The sequence below is a fragment of the Dermacentor silvarum genome, chromosome 2 (assembly GCF_013339745.2).
Source record: "Dermacentor silvarum isolate Dsil-2018 chromosome 2, BIME_Dsil_1.4, whole genome shotgun sequence".
Lineage (NCBI taxonomy): Eukaryota > Metazoa > Arthropoda > Arachnida > Ixodida > Ixodidae > Dermacentor > Dermacentor silvarum.
Genome location: NC_051155.1, coordinates 139,331,134 through 139,346,697, shown reverse-complemented (window position 1 = coordinate 139,346,697; position 15,564 = coordinate 139,331,134). Strand labels below are relative to the sequence as shown.

The 15,564-nt window shown below is 44.8% G+C and overlaps 1 protein-coding gene across 1 annotated transcript in view; it reads left to right on the top strand.

The window, feature by feature from the left end:
* LOC119441845 (phosphatidylinositol 5-phosphate 4-kinase type-2 alpha-like) overlaps positions 1 to 14,998 on the top strand; it is a 105,675-nt gene extending 90,677 nt beyond the window's left edge. The window contains 2 exon segments of the mRNA XM_037706480.2: positions 6 to 312; positions 11,780 to 14,998. Of these exon segments, the coding sequence (XP_037562408.1) occupies positions 6 to 312; positions 11,780 to 11,964 (492 nt within the window). The 3' untranslated portion in view covers positions 11,965 to 14,998.
* Positions 14,999 to 15,564: the final 566 nt, after the last annotated feature.

The following is a 15,564-nucleotide window of genomic DNA, read 5'->3' as shown; positions in this document are numbered from 1 at the left end:
CTTAGTTCCTGGCCCAGATGAACGTGATGGACTACTCGCTCTGCCTGGGCATCCACGATGTCGAGCGGGCAGAGCAGGAAGCCCTCGAACGAGAGCGGGTCGAGGCACTCATGGAGGAAGCGGACAATGGCACGGGTGGCAGTGATGCCCTGCCCCAGTCTGAGGAGGACGAGGACTCCGCTGGATCGGGGCTGGCCGACGCTGTGCCCACTCCACCTGACTCGCCGGGCGGACGCTTCCGCAACGAGCTGGGCATCTCGAATGGGCTTTTCAACCCGGCGAGGGACATCTATGCCATTAGCAGTCTCGACGGTATGTAGTCAGTGTGACCACTACTTGTAATAGGTAGTCACCAGGGTCAGCCAAAGAGTGTCATTTTATTTACTGCAGCCAAATTATCACTCTCGCAGATTCATGACAAAAAAAAAAAGTTTTGGACCGCATTGCATGTGGCGGCACTCTTCAAATTGTGAAGAGCAGATAACTGATGACCTTGAAAGCAGGGTGTCGAACTAAACGCAAACCGAAAACCGTACCCTAACTAATGTTTTGGAACATGCCTGAAACCGAACTGAACCTGAACTGAAAAACATAACGGTTACTGGTTTGGAACAAAACGGTTCAAGCATATAAGGCCCTAACCGGTGCTAAGTAGTTTGCACGATTGTTCGAAAAACTATTTCTTCTTCAATTGGCACACCCTATAAGCAGATTGTTAAGACTGATTGTTAAGAGTTGCGCTGTGTGTGATAATGGGGATACGTAAACGATGGGCATGTGATGTTGATTTTGGCCACCTCGACAGACTCTTGCATGACAGACTCTTGCAACGGGGCCGCCAGTTGTGTTACGTCGCCGAATAGTTGTTTCAAATGGCTCTATGGAATCAAGTGGCTCCACAGAATCAACATTTATGGTGACGCTCCCAGTTCAGCCGTTAGGTCAACTTGTTACTAAAACTAGATAAACATGGAGAGCGGTAAAGACTGAAATGTCTTCGAGGAGGGATATTCACAAGTTCAGCTGCACCTCTTATTGTAATCATAACACTGCAATCACTGATGAATGCCGTCACCTCCTCGGTGAGCGGTAATCGCGGCTGTAAATAGCATGTGAAATCTGCCTTTGTTATATGCCATAGTTCAACGCATGTTTGGTGCTTAGGCAAGCAGAGTACAACACTCTTGGAGTACTATACTTTCCGGTGTATAAGACGTTTTTTTTTTTTTTTTTTTTCTGAATTTTTCGTCGGTGTGTCTTATAGAACGACTTCTGTACGTTCTTTTTTTTTTTTTCCCCTTTAAGAACTGCTGTCAAAATCGGATTCAATGTTATGGCCACGCGAAGCGTGCTGGTTGACTTAATTGCTACGGGTTCTGTGCGCGCTATCAATGTGCCGGGTACGTTCTTCTCGTGATCGAGTTCCAGAGCACCGTGCGAGGACGGAGCAGCAACGCCAGCGGGGGCAGGCCAACCGCGAGTCGGCCGACGCCGAATTCGTGACATCTGCAGATCGCTGTCACGATATGGCGTGTGCAACTGTGCAAACTACGCAGTTGCTAATAGAGCCACCAGAGTACAAGCCCCCCCTCCTTTCTCCCTCCTGCACCTCCTTTCCGCTTTCCTCCCTTGTGCACGATTCGGCTCACCATCGGACAAAGCTTTCACTTGCACATACAGCATACGGTGTGCGGGGATGATGTTATCGCCCTTGGACTTTATACAAAACATCACGGAAACCACGACAGCACAAATGCGCCTGGACTGGAAATACATAAAATTTGCGGAACCTTCCTCATCTAGGAGATATCACCATCTTAATATTGTACCTTATCGGTCATGAACAGATGCGTTTAAATATAGCTTTTTTCCTTTAACCATTGATTATTGGAACTCTCTGCCTGGTGCCATTCGTTCCCTTCCTTTGGACGATTCCTTGCTTAAGCTTGACTGTTATTGATTTATCTTTTGTGTGGTTTGTTTTTGCTTCGTGCTGCTTATATTTGCAATTGTGTACGCTCTACAACTGTAATTCCCCACTCCTGCCATAGCCCTAACAGGGCTGCAGTATGTAAAAATAAAATAAATAAATAAATATGGCACCCATACGCTTGCGCGTGACCACCGTTCGCGGAGTGAAATGTCACTGTAATTTTTTTTAATCACTTACCGAACGAACAGGTGTGTCTTATACACCGGTGCGACTTATATATGTTTTTTTCTGGAAAAACTGCCGTTTTGAGAGGGGGGCGGGGCGTCTTATACAAAGGTGCGACTTAAAGACCGGAAAATACCGTACTATAAATTATTCATGGGGGCACGATGTGCATGCTTTTGACTTGTTTGTTTGCCCTTAGCCAGCGCAACACTGTGCACCATGTGCAGATGCACAAGAAATATCAATTTATGTTCAGCACAAACTGTCCTTGTTCATCGTTCAGAAGCATCAATGTCCTCACCTGCTTCTAAAAGAGCAGCAAACTGAGTGAAATGCCAAATGCTGGCTTCCTTCTTTGCTGCAGACTACAAGATTGAAGTTGTGATTTGTGTAATATAGTGTTAATGTGCGTTGTCTTCGACGCCAAGGACCACATGCTACAGTGTGCTCACCACCAATCCTGTCGTAAAAACCTGTAGCGAAACGAAAATTAGCCGACTCTGCTGCCATCAAAGTAACAAGTGTGGAAGCTATGCCGACCTTACGCTGATGCAAGGATTCTCAGTAATTTAGTACCGATGTCTTTATGTACAGGAAAACTCCCCCCGTATCTGTAATTCATTCCTAAATTTCTGCCTCCTTGTGATTAAACTTGCACATGTGCCTTGCGGACAACTCGATGGTACTATTCTGCATATCGCCATCGGGTATGATAAAATCGACTGCGCCAAAGCTATTTACGAACCTGTTTAGTGTTGCTAACCGGTTTGCGAACCGTTATAAATTTTTTTTTTCTCCGAACCTGAGCGATATTGGAGCGCATTGTGCCTGAGTTGAACCGGTATTTTTTCGGTTCAACACCCTGCTTGAAAGTAAAAGTAACACACAATCTCTGTTCTACCAGTGTTTGCCTGCAATAGTGAAACTTCAAAGCCTTACAAAGAACCATCAATGAAATAGAAAGCAGTGCACTATTAATTGAAAGCATTATTGCAGGCATCATAGTAACAGAGAGAATTAGAGCAGCATGTATTAAACAACAAAGTAGAGCTGGTACTTTAATGCTGTTAACAGGAGTGGGCTGGACATGAATTGCACAGAACAGAGAACCACTGGTTTACGAAAGTTGAATGGGCGACTGCCAAGGAAAGTGAGCACATAAATAGTGGAAGAGGTGCCGAGTGAAGGGATGAGACGAATTTCTAGCTGAAGGAATGTTGCGATTTGTTTTGTACTGGAAGCTGTGGGAAGGCCCTTCAACACTAACTTAATTGGGCTGATGGTGGGGGTGAAGTGGGTGGATGTGTCCTCTGCATTACTCTGTCATCAGCAGTGACCACATCTCTGCCACACATCAATGGCACTATGTCCCAATGGTGTGTAACAAGGCTTAGGTATGCTTAGTTGTGATGCAGTCAAAATTCAAGGCCAACAGCAATAAAAATTTTGACCTTGTAAAAAGCCTAGTTTAAGATGGTGTGGATACAGATGTGTGTATGGGGCACAAAAAGCTTACAAAACTAACTATTCTGATAACCAAAAACTGGAAGAAAAAAACCACCATTACTGCTTGCCACAAATGATACAGAACCAAGAAAGTTGAGAAACATCCTAGATCTTGGCATGATCTTAAAGGGCCCCTCACCAGCTCTGGCCATGTTGAGCTGACAAGCGCAGTGCATACAACGCACGCTAACGATCGTGTCTACTAAGTGTTACATCTCTACGCGCCGCAGAAAGAGCTAAAATTTCAAACTAAACACCGTTTGCCCTTTTCCTCGCGGGCGCTGCGCTCCAAGCCAGGGTAGGACATGTCAGCAAGTGCGCCTACGTACATGTATACGCTGTGACGCCGCTGATACACGTTACACTAGGAGAATTATTCAAGGCAACATCTGTTATTTGTGTAACCTGGTGCTTCATTGTACGAATTGAAGTTTGAAGAAATAATAAAACAGACAAACTGAATGTCTGTGTATTTTTTGTTTTACTTCGCATCGCAGCAAGACAGATGTACTTCTGTTTCGTCTGCTTGTTCCCACGTCGTGCAGTTGCGCGCGCTGACAATGAAACTGTCATTTTCTACCATGTTCTAGCATGTGATCATGCTATTATCCGCTTGCATCTGCCTCAGTGTTCGTGCAGCACTGACTTGTACCCCTAATTGGGTATTCTCGTGCACAGCGCGCAAAATTGTGCTCTGCGCGAAAAGACAAACACAACAGCTCGCGCTCGAGGCCGTCACCGGAAGTGCGTGCAGCAAAAAAGCGAGAAAGAAACAAAAAAAGAGCCAGGGCCCGTGACGTATGCGTCACGCGATTCTCTGGCTCTGGCATGGGAGAACACAGGGAAGGAATTTCGTTTGCGGAGGCAAGTCGGGGAAAGCTGAGAGAGCGTCTATCTTGGCAGTGGTGCTCATCTCCTGACATCTTGAATTCGTGGCAGCGCTGAAATATTTCTGTCTCGGCTGTTAATGAACCAATTTGAAAAATTCTTGTGGTAGAACACTCCCTAGAGGACACGTAACAACTTCCAGCGTGTAACCAAAATTTGCTATGTGGCCTGGTGAGGGACCCTTTAATTATAAGGTTTTTGAAATGTGCATCGCTACCGATCTCATTGGTGCCTCTCCCCTGATTTTTCAGCCTCCCTGTTACCATCAACGTTGTGGGCATGCATGATGTCAGTCGAGCGAGCGAGCTCTTCAATTAGCTACCTATCTTGAATCATTAATAATTTTTCCAACTTTATGGTGAACAAATGTCGTTTGTAAAGGTTAGAATGTTGATTAATTTGTTTCTTAAAAAATTAACCGACAATTACAATACTCCCTAATGCGAAATTTGATTGCAGCTCTATATGTGTTTTCATTTCGCGATATATTGGCTGGTGTGGATAATCTGTCTCATGCGGTACGTTGCAAACATAATGAAGTGTGGCGCGACTGCCATGCTAATTGGGAAATCATAAGAAGCCGTGCGTGGGTGACGCTTAGGTGCGATTCACAGCAGCCGCTGCAGATATACCTCCGCTCATTCAGCGCTTTGTTTCCATATATGGTATCGGTGGATGCTCTCGCCGCATGCCTTATCGTTGGTGTCATCGTTGAACAGACGACGCATGCTACTCTGACGCCATCTCGTAGCCATCGTCGCCGCAGAGCTTGTCATGTGCGGCACTAAGCTTTTATTCTCCTACTTTCGCCATACCCTCCTCCTCTACTTTCTGCCTCATGGTTCTGCTGCACTCTCCTCCATTGCTTTCCTCCTCACACTCTCCTCGCTGTCGCTCTCTTTCACCGCCGCTGTGCTCTGCGTTCGTTCCTTCATCCTTCGCTGTGCTCCTTTGCTCGGTTATGAGAGACGGCGACGCTCGCCGCAGGAACGGGCACTTAAGAGTTGCGCACTAAATAGGAAGTAACAAAGAGAATACACGACGTCAATTTATCATTACACTCAAGCACTTCTGGCACACAGCAAGTGTCGTCTGCTTGTTGTACAACTTGCTCCGTGTTGATGTGAGCTGCAGGGTCCATGTTAGTTTCAAGGTTTCTTTTCACGAGGACCATAAATTGCCCTTGTGTTGTGGGCTGCAAATGTCTCGATTGCCGACACGTCAAGCTGCGACATTGTGTCCCTCTGGGCAACAGGCGAGTGGAATGGCTGCAACGCATTGGGCTGTCGGTATCCAATCGGTGCCAGGATCTATGCGTTTGCAGCCATCACTTCATGCCGGAGGATTACTACCACAATAAAGAGATTTAGTGTGTCCGGTATTACGGTAAATGCAGGCGGACCGAGCATTTTGCAGGATCAGTGGAGGCACAAACGTAAGTGGCCTACAGAGTGCAGCCACATGGTGGTGCAGAACTCAACCAGACAAACACAGAGTTAGATCCAGGACCTTCACTGTGTCTGAATCAATGCTAAATAAATAAAATAATAATATAGCAGTAACAAAGTCTCTTCTACTTTGCTGAGAGTGTAAATTTTCAGCAGCAGCGTAATTGTGAACACATTGCCTTTTTAAAATGTTAAGATGTTTCACACTTGGTTACAGCAATATTTGCTCTGTCTTTGGCTGGTTGAGCTTTGTGCCACCAAGTGGCTGCACCGTGCTCATGTTTATGCCTCCCTCCCATTCTTCAAAATGCCCAGCTCGCCTGTGTTTACTGGAATACCGGACACGCTTGGTGCTGTGACAAAACGCTCAGCAATGCATGCTGCTTGGATAGCTCTCGCTGGGGATCGATGGCCAGGTGGCTAGTGGAGAAGTTGGGAGAGGCTTCAGGAGCTGGCTCCAAGACACCAGATGTAGCCGGCACGAAATCACGACGCAGAGCCAATGAAGACGCAGCTTGGCCCCATTGCCCACCGAACGAGTTGAGGAAAAAAATGCATGGCTAAGGAGGAGGGTAACTTGTAATCGTCTGTAGCTCACTTAATATTATTGTGACGCTTCACTTAAATTTTGCGCGAATTTTTTACTGTAGCTGGTACCTAATTGTAGCGATACCACCTGCGATACCACCTGCGATACAGTAGTGGTGCAGGTGGGGGTATACTTCACCCCTTCTCACATTCTGTAGCTGGTACCGTATGCGTCAACAAAATTTGTCCAAACTGTTTCTGGGACCCTTTAAGATATGCTTACTGCAAGCGAAGCACAAAGAAGACGGACAGTAGCAGGGCACAACACGTGCACTACATTCAACAAATGACTTATTTGAAACATGGTGCGAGTATATATACACTCGTAGATGACACTCAACTGGCTTAAATGCCATGCACGACCTAATCAGCATTCAATAACGATATCTCTTTTTTTGACAGATAGGAAAGGGATGCTCATAGACTGAGAACCGAGACTCAACTTTTGCGAAGACTTCAGTTTTCAGCAAAAATTGATAGTCTCGGTTCTCAGAGTCTGAGCATCCCTTTCCTATCTTTGTCAAAAAAAAAAATATATATATATAGTTATCGTTGAAATGTGTTAACCTTCTTAGGGTACTTTACACACTTTCTGGGGGCTAGCTATCTATGTATGTATGCTTGTATCTAACCGTTTTTCTGCCTACCTGGGTCATTGGATAGTCCATGGACGAATGGGTAGCACATTGGGCTGCTGTGTTGAAGGAACAGAGTTCGAAACCAACCGTTGTACTACCATCTTGGATCACTGAGTGTGTGCCGATGTGTCCATATGTGCTGTCTTCAACGAACCTCTTTCATGCCGACATGGGTCACTGTAGAAGTGGGACTGGGTAAGCACCACTGTTCATTGGAACTCCTTGATGCTGATTTGGAGCACTGGGTATGTGCCACTCAGTTTGTGCTGGTCTTCAGTGAACCTCCTTGATGCTTACTTGGGTAATTGTTTATGGGCTAGACTGCCCATAAACAAACTTCGCTGCGCCGGCACTAGATAGTGCTCAGGGTTCTAAGGGAAGTGCAAAAGAGGAGTTCCGCTGCAGTACACACCTCATACATAACTCTTTTCGATAGTGGGAATACGTTGTCGCTGCATTCATTAAATGCTTAATGCATTACCGTTGGCAGTCATTGTCAGATAGGTTCTGCTGAATTTTTTGGCTAGGCTTCAAGATAGTCGCATGATGCACCCTATCTTCTTTATTTTTTTATGTTGATTAGCCCACACATGGGGCATCTAGATCGCTTGAGTGTCCTCCCCATGTGTGTATATATACTTGCCCCCTGTTTCAAATAAATTATTTGCTGAAGTTAGTGCATGTATTGTACCCTCCTTCTGTCCTTGTTTTTTGCGCTTCACTTATGGTATGTCATACCAACAAGGCTGTATTTCTACCCTTCTTAAGATGGGGTGACACCCGTGTCACACTGAAAATCTGATGCCAGTGTTTGGAATTTGCACTAAGTAAGCTTAAAAAATGCTATTAATTAGAGAGTTTTAGCTTGTGCAATCTTTACTGAATATACTGGGTTACGGTAAACGTGGACGGCAGCAACAGTGCTGTTTGTGGCATCTTGTGGTGCTTTGTCGAAAAACACTTGAGACACCCGTGTCACACTGAAAATCTGATGCCAGTGTTTGGAATTTGCACTAAGTAAGCTTAAAAAATGCTCTTAATTAGAGAGTTTTAGCTTGTGCAGCCTTTACTGAATATACTGGGTTACGGTAAGCGTGGACAGCAGCAACAGGGCTGCTTGTGGCATCTTGTGGTGCTTTGTCGAAAAACACTTAAGAGATTTTTGTGTTGAGTGGGTGTTCTCATCAGAGCAGCATAAAATAAAAGGAACTGTAACTTGTCGATTGCATTGCTGCCGACGCTTTACACCAGAAGATAAGTATTATATGGTCAGCTACTGCAATAATAACTCTGTGTCCATCCTGGTTAAACTCTACACCACAAGGTGGTGCCACCAACCTGGCATTCCCTGAACAGTAATGACGCTAAAACTATCAAAGAAGAATATTAAATAATTACCAGTCTTGTAGCATTGCAAAGATATTCACTGCAGTTTTTTAGGGAGACATTTCGTCATAAGTTTGTGCTGAAAGCAGCAAAAGAGAAAGTAAAAATCCTGTCATTGATGCTTCTCAAGTGTACAGCACCTTTTTGGAAACTACAGTGATTGTGCTGCACCTCTCTTTTGATGGCACAAACTTCGCAAAGTGGCAGAATTTATTCCGTTCCAAAAAGCATAAACATGCGGTGTGGCCCGACTCTTGCTGTTTTGAACGACAGTCATAGTGCATAGTTGTTTGATTTTATTTAATTGCAGTATGTTTCACTAAATTTGCTAATGATTGCTCTTGTTGATACTTTCTTAGTTTTCTCCAAAATTTCACATATGACCATTTCAAAAATGTTTCGTCACTTCAGCATTGCTTCCATTCAAAAGCATAGTGAATAAGCTACTGTTTCTTACAGTGCCTGCAGTGGACACATTTAGATGGGGGCAAAATGTAGAAGCTTTGTGCACTTATGTATTTAGGTGCACAATAAAGAAACCCAAAGTGGTCAAAATTAATTTGGAGTCCCCCACTATAGTGTGCTTCATGATCAGATTGTGGTATTGGCATGTAAAAACTCGCGAATTCAATTTTGTTGCATAGAGGACAGGATTTGCGATTGTATGTCACCTACCCTACACCAAAGAGATTTATCGCATAGAATTGCTACATTTTCGTGTGGTATGGAGAGTGTTAAATGCATGCTCGACTTCATTCAGCGTTTGAGTAATAACATGCAATATCAAAAGTTAATTTTATTCAGAATTCTGTGTTTTAAAATAATATAGAATAAAAAGAAATATGTGCTTGCTGTATAGCTCCTTTTTTTTTTTTCGTTTTCCCGATAAGTGTTTTGTGGCCTATTCTATTTTGTGGCCTATATTTCCTCTTAGTTTTGATACTCGGAAAGTGCCAGAACACGCACCTAGAGCAAGCATGCAGTTCATAGACATGCAATGCACTTGATGTTCGACTACATAATTGTGCAGAAATATCACTTTTTCTTTTTCTTCCTTCCTTGTTCACAGTGCTCCCACTCCTGCGCCAAATGCACCAGATTGCGCCATACGAGATTTCCTGCGCCATCCTGATAAAAATACATGATTTTGCGCCGAAGTGTGCCAAAATTTGCGCCTGCGCATTACGTGTGTGGCCGCAGTGGCCCGTAGACATGCGTAGCGCACATGACTAAAGCGGCTTCATAAATCGAACAGCGACCGATAATTCGGGCTCGGTGCGGAACGCCTAAAAGTACAAATAATTGGGAGCCGGAAATATCCAAATTTGCCAGAAAATAACTGAATTTATTCCGCCCGTGGCTAAAAAAAGACATTATTCTCGGTTGACCACCTTCGGGGATACGTTCACTTTCGTGGGATTTTGCGTCACTAGCGTCAGTGTCGGCATACTTGGTAGTGTGTGCCAGGGACGCTATCATCCGTCGACGTGTCCAGTGCTAGTCGCGCGAAATGTCGCGAAAGTGAAAGTATCCTTGAAAGGGATTGTCCAAAAATAAAGCCGAAGTTTGTCAACGCGGTCCTGTGCGCACGTTCGCTTGCCTACGATCTGGTCGGTCTGTATCTCTACCATTGTTATGCTGTACGTCGCCACAAATAGACGAAAGTACAATTCATGCATTCACCGAATCTACAACCTTTGGCAACAGGACCGCGATTTTGTAGCATTGTCTTTTCCGCTGCCACTCCTTGCGCTTCGTCAGTGGTATAAGAGTGGCGCTCCACCTGCATTATATGGTATCAGCCGGCAGATAACGATGGATGATAAGGGCGGCATATAGAATCGAGCAGAATGCATCGCTACAAAATCGCCGAGGAGTCGACCACACTATCATACCGAATGACAGCATTTTTCTTTTTTTTTTTCGAAACAGTCATTGTCCTCGTCGGCGGAGACTTTGAGGGTGTAGTCGGCGCCGCTTAAACAACTTAAGTCGCCGCGACCGTGTGGCTAGTTAACACGTCAATGAATAAACGCTGGACGCGCGGAGCCAACCCGAATGCACTCCCAAATGGCTTGCCGGAGTTCGCTTGCCCGACGGTTTGGGCGCGGTCGGTGCTGGATTAACTAGGCTTTGCAAGTTTCAGTTTCCAGGAGGTGTCGGCAACATGTCCGACCACCATGCTGCAGCGATGCCAGCAACGTATCAACGCCAAAATATTGCTATTTCCGCTCAACTCGGCGGTCAAATTAAAACGCAGTCATGCAGGTGGAGTCCGAAATATATAGAATGGCGTACCTTTTAAGGTGTCCGAATTTCGGTCGTACTTATACTTCAAGTTTATGGGCCAGTGATGGTGCCTCAAGGTAGTCCGAATAATTGAGCTTGTTTAAATTGCTGGCGTCGAAATAATCGGTCGACGCCAGTTGTGAATCGGCCAGTTGCTAAACAGAAGCTTCAGCATTACGAGGAAAAACAGACCGTTGAAAAGTACCTGGTGTCGTCTGAAGCAATGACTGAGCATTACGAGGGGCTCATCAAGGCTTGCCTGGCTCGGAAAAGCATTGATGACATTGAGTCTGGCCAGGTGTTTCTGACTGATGCTAGAGCCTTGCTGAAAACATAACAAGTAGTCAGCTGTCAATGAAAAAAATCATACAATGTAAAAGGCAACATCTGAGCAGCTTCACTCAACTTGAAATAAACAGACGACACCAGGTACTTTTCAACGGTCTGTTTTTCCTCGTAATGCTGAAGCTTCTGTTCAGCAACTGGCCGATTCACAACTGGCGTCGACCGATTATTTCGACACCAGCAATTCAAACAAGCTCGATTATTCGGACTACCTTGAGGCACACAGCACACTGTGCGAACAGGTTTGTTGCCTTCATTTAAATTAACGAGAAACTCATGTATTTAGAGGCAGAGCAACATTGTTTTACAGCAAGCAAATACTTTCTGGAATAATGCTTGTCAACTTTAAGTGTTTGAAATAGCTTAGGACATGTCCACCAGCTGGCATTTATTAGCTTCAAAGTGGTCCAAAATCTGAATCTGGATGCTCCAAACTGCTCCAAAATTAAGATTTTGCTGCTCCAAAAATTGCTCCAAATCTCAGTTTGTCAGTGGCACGACTGTGTTCATCTTTTTATGTTGTGTGTGTCCAGGTGCAGGAAAGAAAGAGGTGTACTTCATGGCCCTGGTGGACGTGCTCACGCATTATGGTGTGAAGAAACGCACTGCGCAGGCGGCAAAGACAATGAAGCATGGTGCAGGGGCAGAGATCTCGACAGTGCATCCAGAGCAGTACGCCAAGCGCTTTCTCGACTTCATCTCCAAAGCGATAGACTAGGGCACCTGCGGGCAGTGGTGTGTTGTGCTGTGTGCATGTGCAGTTTTGAGAGGGTGGGAAAAAGAGGGGGAATGCTTCGTTTCTGTTGCAAGGAACCGACCTGTAATCACTGTGAATTTGTTTTTCACCTGGCCTTGATGGTCTCGCCTATTATATATATATATATTTTTTCGTTTCGTCTTGATTGTGTAAAGCCCTGGGCATTCTGCATGGCCCTTTTTCTCAAGATGTGGCCCCGACTTGACTGCTTGTGAGGCCATGTACATTATAGCACGCCTCTGGTGCACAGATGGCGCTTCTGTTTGTGAGAAGCTCTTGTTTCCAGAGAGCTTGAAGCTCCTGGGAGCCAATAGTGACTGTATTGTTTGTGGCAGTACCCCATGCTGTGATTTTCTGCTGCTTTTCTCTCTGCCTTCTTCCTTGCCCACGAAACACTTGCTGTAACCTGCTTCACGACAAGCACTACGTCTTGCTCGTCCTCTTAGTGGTTACACATGTGCACGTCTCCACATTAGCGCTCCTGGTGCAAAACTGTGAATAGTTGAACGGCCAACTACTACTCGCAATGTCCCCATGCATGGCACACTCCATTCAGATGCCATTTTTCGTAACTGGCAACCTACAGTAGTCACGTCCTCTGCACCTTCTGTTACTTGCACAACTGCTTGTAGTTTTGCATTAGTAGCATAGCATAATATAAGTACGTATGTGTCTGTACGAAATGCTTTCCTCAGGCTGTCTTTGTTCAGACTGTGCGCGGTATTTGCGAGTGCAAGGGAGCTGTATATTTGTTGATGGCGCTGCAACCCGATCAGAGTCGCAGTCGTCTTGGCTTATCTGTCTTTCCATGCACTGCTTTGACTGTGCGTTCTGGAACGAGGGTGAGGGGGAATAGTCTGGTGCTGTTTAGTTGTAACGCAGCTTCCAAGTTCTTGGGGAGCTTGTCTTGCATGCGACATGTTCAAGCATACGAACGTCTGCAAGTTTGGCCAAGGGTGGTGCAAAGATCAGTTTTTGATGGTGAACTTGGAACCTCTGTCTGCAGTTAATTGTCTTGCGTTTTTATCGAGTTGATGTATGTGATCATCGCCGTGCTTTTTTCTTTTCTTTTTTCTTGCATGCTGCGCATTTGCACATTCGTTCACGTACATTGTGCACAGTCACTTAAGTGTGCCGCTGTCCAGTTTTATCAATTCTTGCTGAGCCGAACACTTTGAGCACTGCTCACGCTCTGTTTTGAACACAGCAAAAGCTCAAGATGTGCTCAGACTAATAGATTTGAATGTCCTCGTTTTGGCTTCAGCTCTTATTTAATGCCCGCAAGCTTCCACGCTGCTCCTCACCTGTTGGTATAGTCCAGTTCTCATAGTACCACTGTTAACTTTTTATTGATCTGTGAGACAGTGCATTGTCATTTGCTGTCAGCAAGCGTGAAAGGGGGGAAAAATAATGTTGTGCAGACATAGGTTCAGTATTGCTTCTGCGTTCCATACACAGTATATATGGTAATTTTGTATGCCTGATAGCTGTGCAAGGCAAACTGATTGTCTTTTAAAGCCATATTGGCACATCCTTTTCCTGAGCTTTTTCGCATCGTCTTTTTAGCAAGGAATGTTGAGTGAACAATACGGTTGCTGCTCATGTACCGCATATGTGTGTGTGTATGTATGCGTGTGTGTGCAACACTTGTGAATTGCGTGGTTTAATTATTTTTTTCTCTCCCCAACTATACAACTAGTCCCAATTCCAGACCAATCACATTTGCACTCTCATCGATGCCATGTTAGTTGACACCTCCGAGCTGCTTTCATGTTTTTTTGCATTAGGAGCACTCTGTGCCACCTATGCAGCAAAACTGTTTTGCCACCTTCTTGCGGCCAAGTGTCGCTATTTGTCTGCACAGTCCAGTCACATTGCAGCGGGCACGAACATAAATGTTGCAAAGGTGTGTGTGCGTGTCGATATGCTGGGCAGTTCAGTTTCCCTTGCACCGAACGTCAAGAATAGGATGAGGAAATATAAGTAGACAAAGATTAATAATACTCAGTGCTATGTATATGTATATCGTACCACCAGTGTTACACTTCTCCAATGCATTGCCCACAGGGGTCTCTAGTATTGCTGTTCATGGGTAAGCTGATTTTTTAGCAGTGTTTCCCTACGTACCGACATGTATCTTGTAGTGCAATTTTTCTTTTCCCCGTGTCCTCGTAGAGAGAGTTTTCTGCCAAGGTTCTTAGTGCACATTTTTTAATGTCGAGCGTAAACAAGTGTTTGCTTTGTCGAACAAAGTGAGTCGCATCATCAAGTAGGACAATTGTCGCACAGCGGTGATTTGCATACGAGTCGGTGCAAGTTGAGACGTGTGTACACCCATGTACGAGAGAAACTGGGATGCTATGGCTGCAAAGGCTAATGGTTCTTGCGAATCGCGGCATTGCGTGCCGTAGACGTTTTTGAGTTTGTGGCGAAAGGGAACGGCCCAAACTTTTACGAGAGGTTGTGATGTTGTTCAAGGTGTGCTTAGTTTTTTCTTTTTTTGGTCACTGCTATGCATCAGGGCTCAAATTAAAAACTACTCGTCAGAGGCCGACAGCCTGAGATCTATTAACGTTGATGTCAGCATTCCGTACGATGCGTCGAACCAGCTCGGTAAGCTCCTATGGAAACTGTTGCACACAGGTTGTGTGTTCAGGCACTCTATCAAAGTGCTGGCCCCAAATGTACATGTTGGTGAAAATTAGTGTTTTTGGTGTCATATCGGTGTGTGTAATTCTGTAGTTGCTTCCAAGGTGTGAACGTCACATAGTGGTGTGCGGCATGAAGGCGTTCCAAATAGACTAGGTCAGTGGGGTCCTAGTTCATGTTGGGCATGGGGACAGGAGGAAGAAAAGCTGCATTGCTTTTGTGCTGTAATGTTGCCATACCTAAACAAGGGGGCAGCCTCACAAAAACCCTTCACTTGTGCGTGTATTATTTTTAGTGTACATATGTTTATTTCTATGACACTCGAATAAATTTTTAGAGACACAAACCAGAGTGTGTCAATTATTATGCTTGCTCTCATTGTCTTTTGCAAATGATAAGTTTACCATGAGTCGTGCTTTCAACAGGACCATTATACAAGATATCTGAAGCTGGTGCGTACTTTTTATTTCCTATTGCCTCAAATTACACGCTTGTATGAGCAAACTAAACTTCATAATTAACAAGGAGAATCGAATTTAACTGTTAGACAAGACAGCAGCCAACAACAGCAATGCTGTTTTAGGCCGGCAGTAGAAAAATTGCCCTAATTCTTGCAATGCATGAATGTAGTCAGCTGGCCTCAATCAATACGCAACACTCTGTTGTGGAGATTTGCGAAAGGACATGTCCATTGAACTAAGCAGCAGACTCGTTGCCAACTGGAGGCATGGATTAAAGATTTCTATCAGACTTTCAGCACACTTCGTGTAAATCTACAGGTTTAACTGAACAATTGTGTAAAGTAGTGCGCAAGGATGTGGCCTGTGTGTAATTTTAAAACTAAAAATTCCCATCTTCGTAGTACAATTCTCCTCACTTGCCTAGTAAAATAGTCGACCAATTGAGCTGACA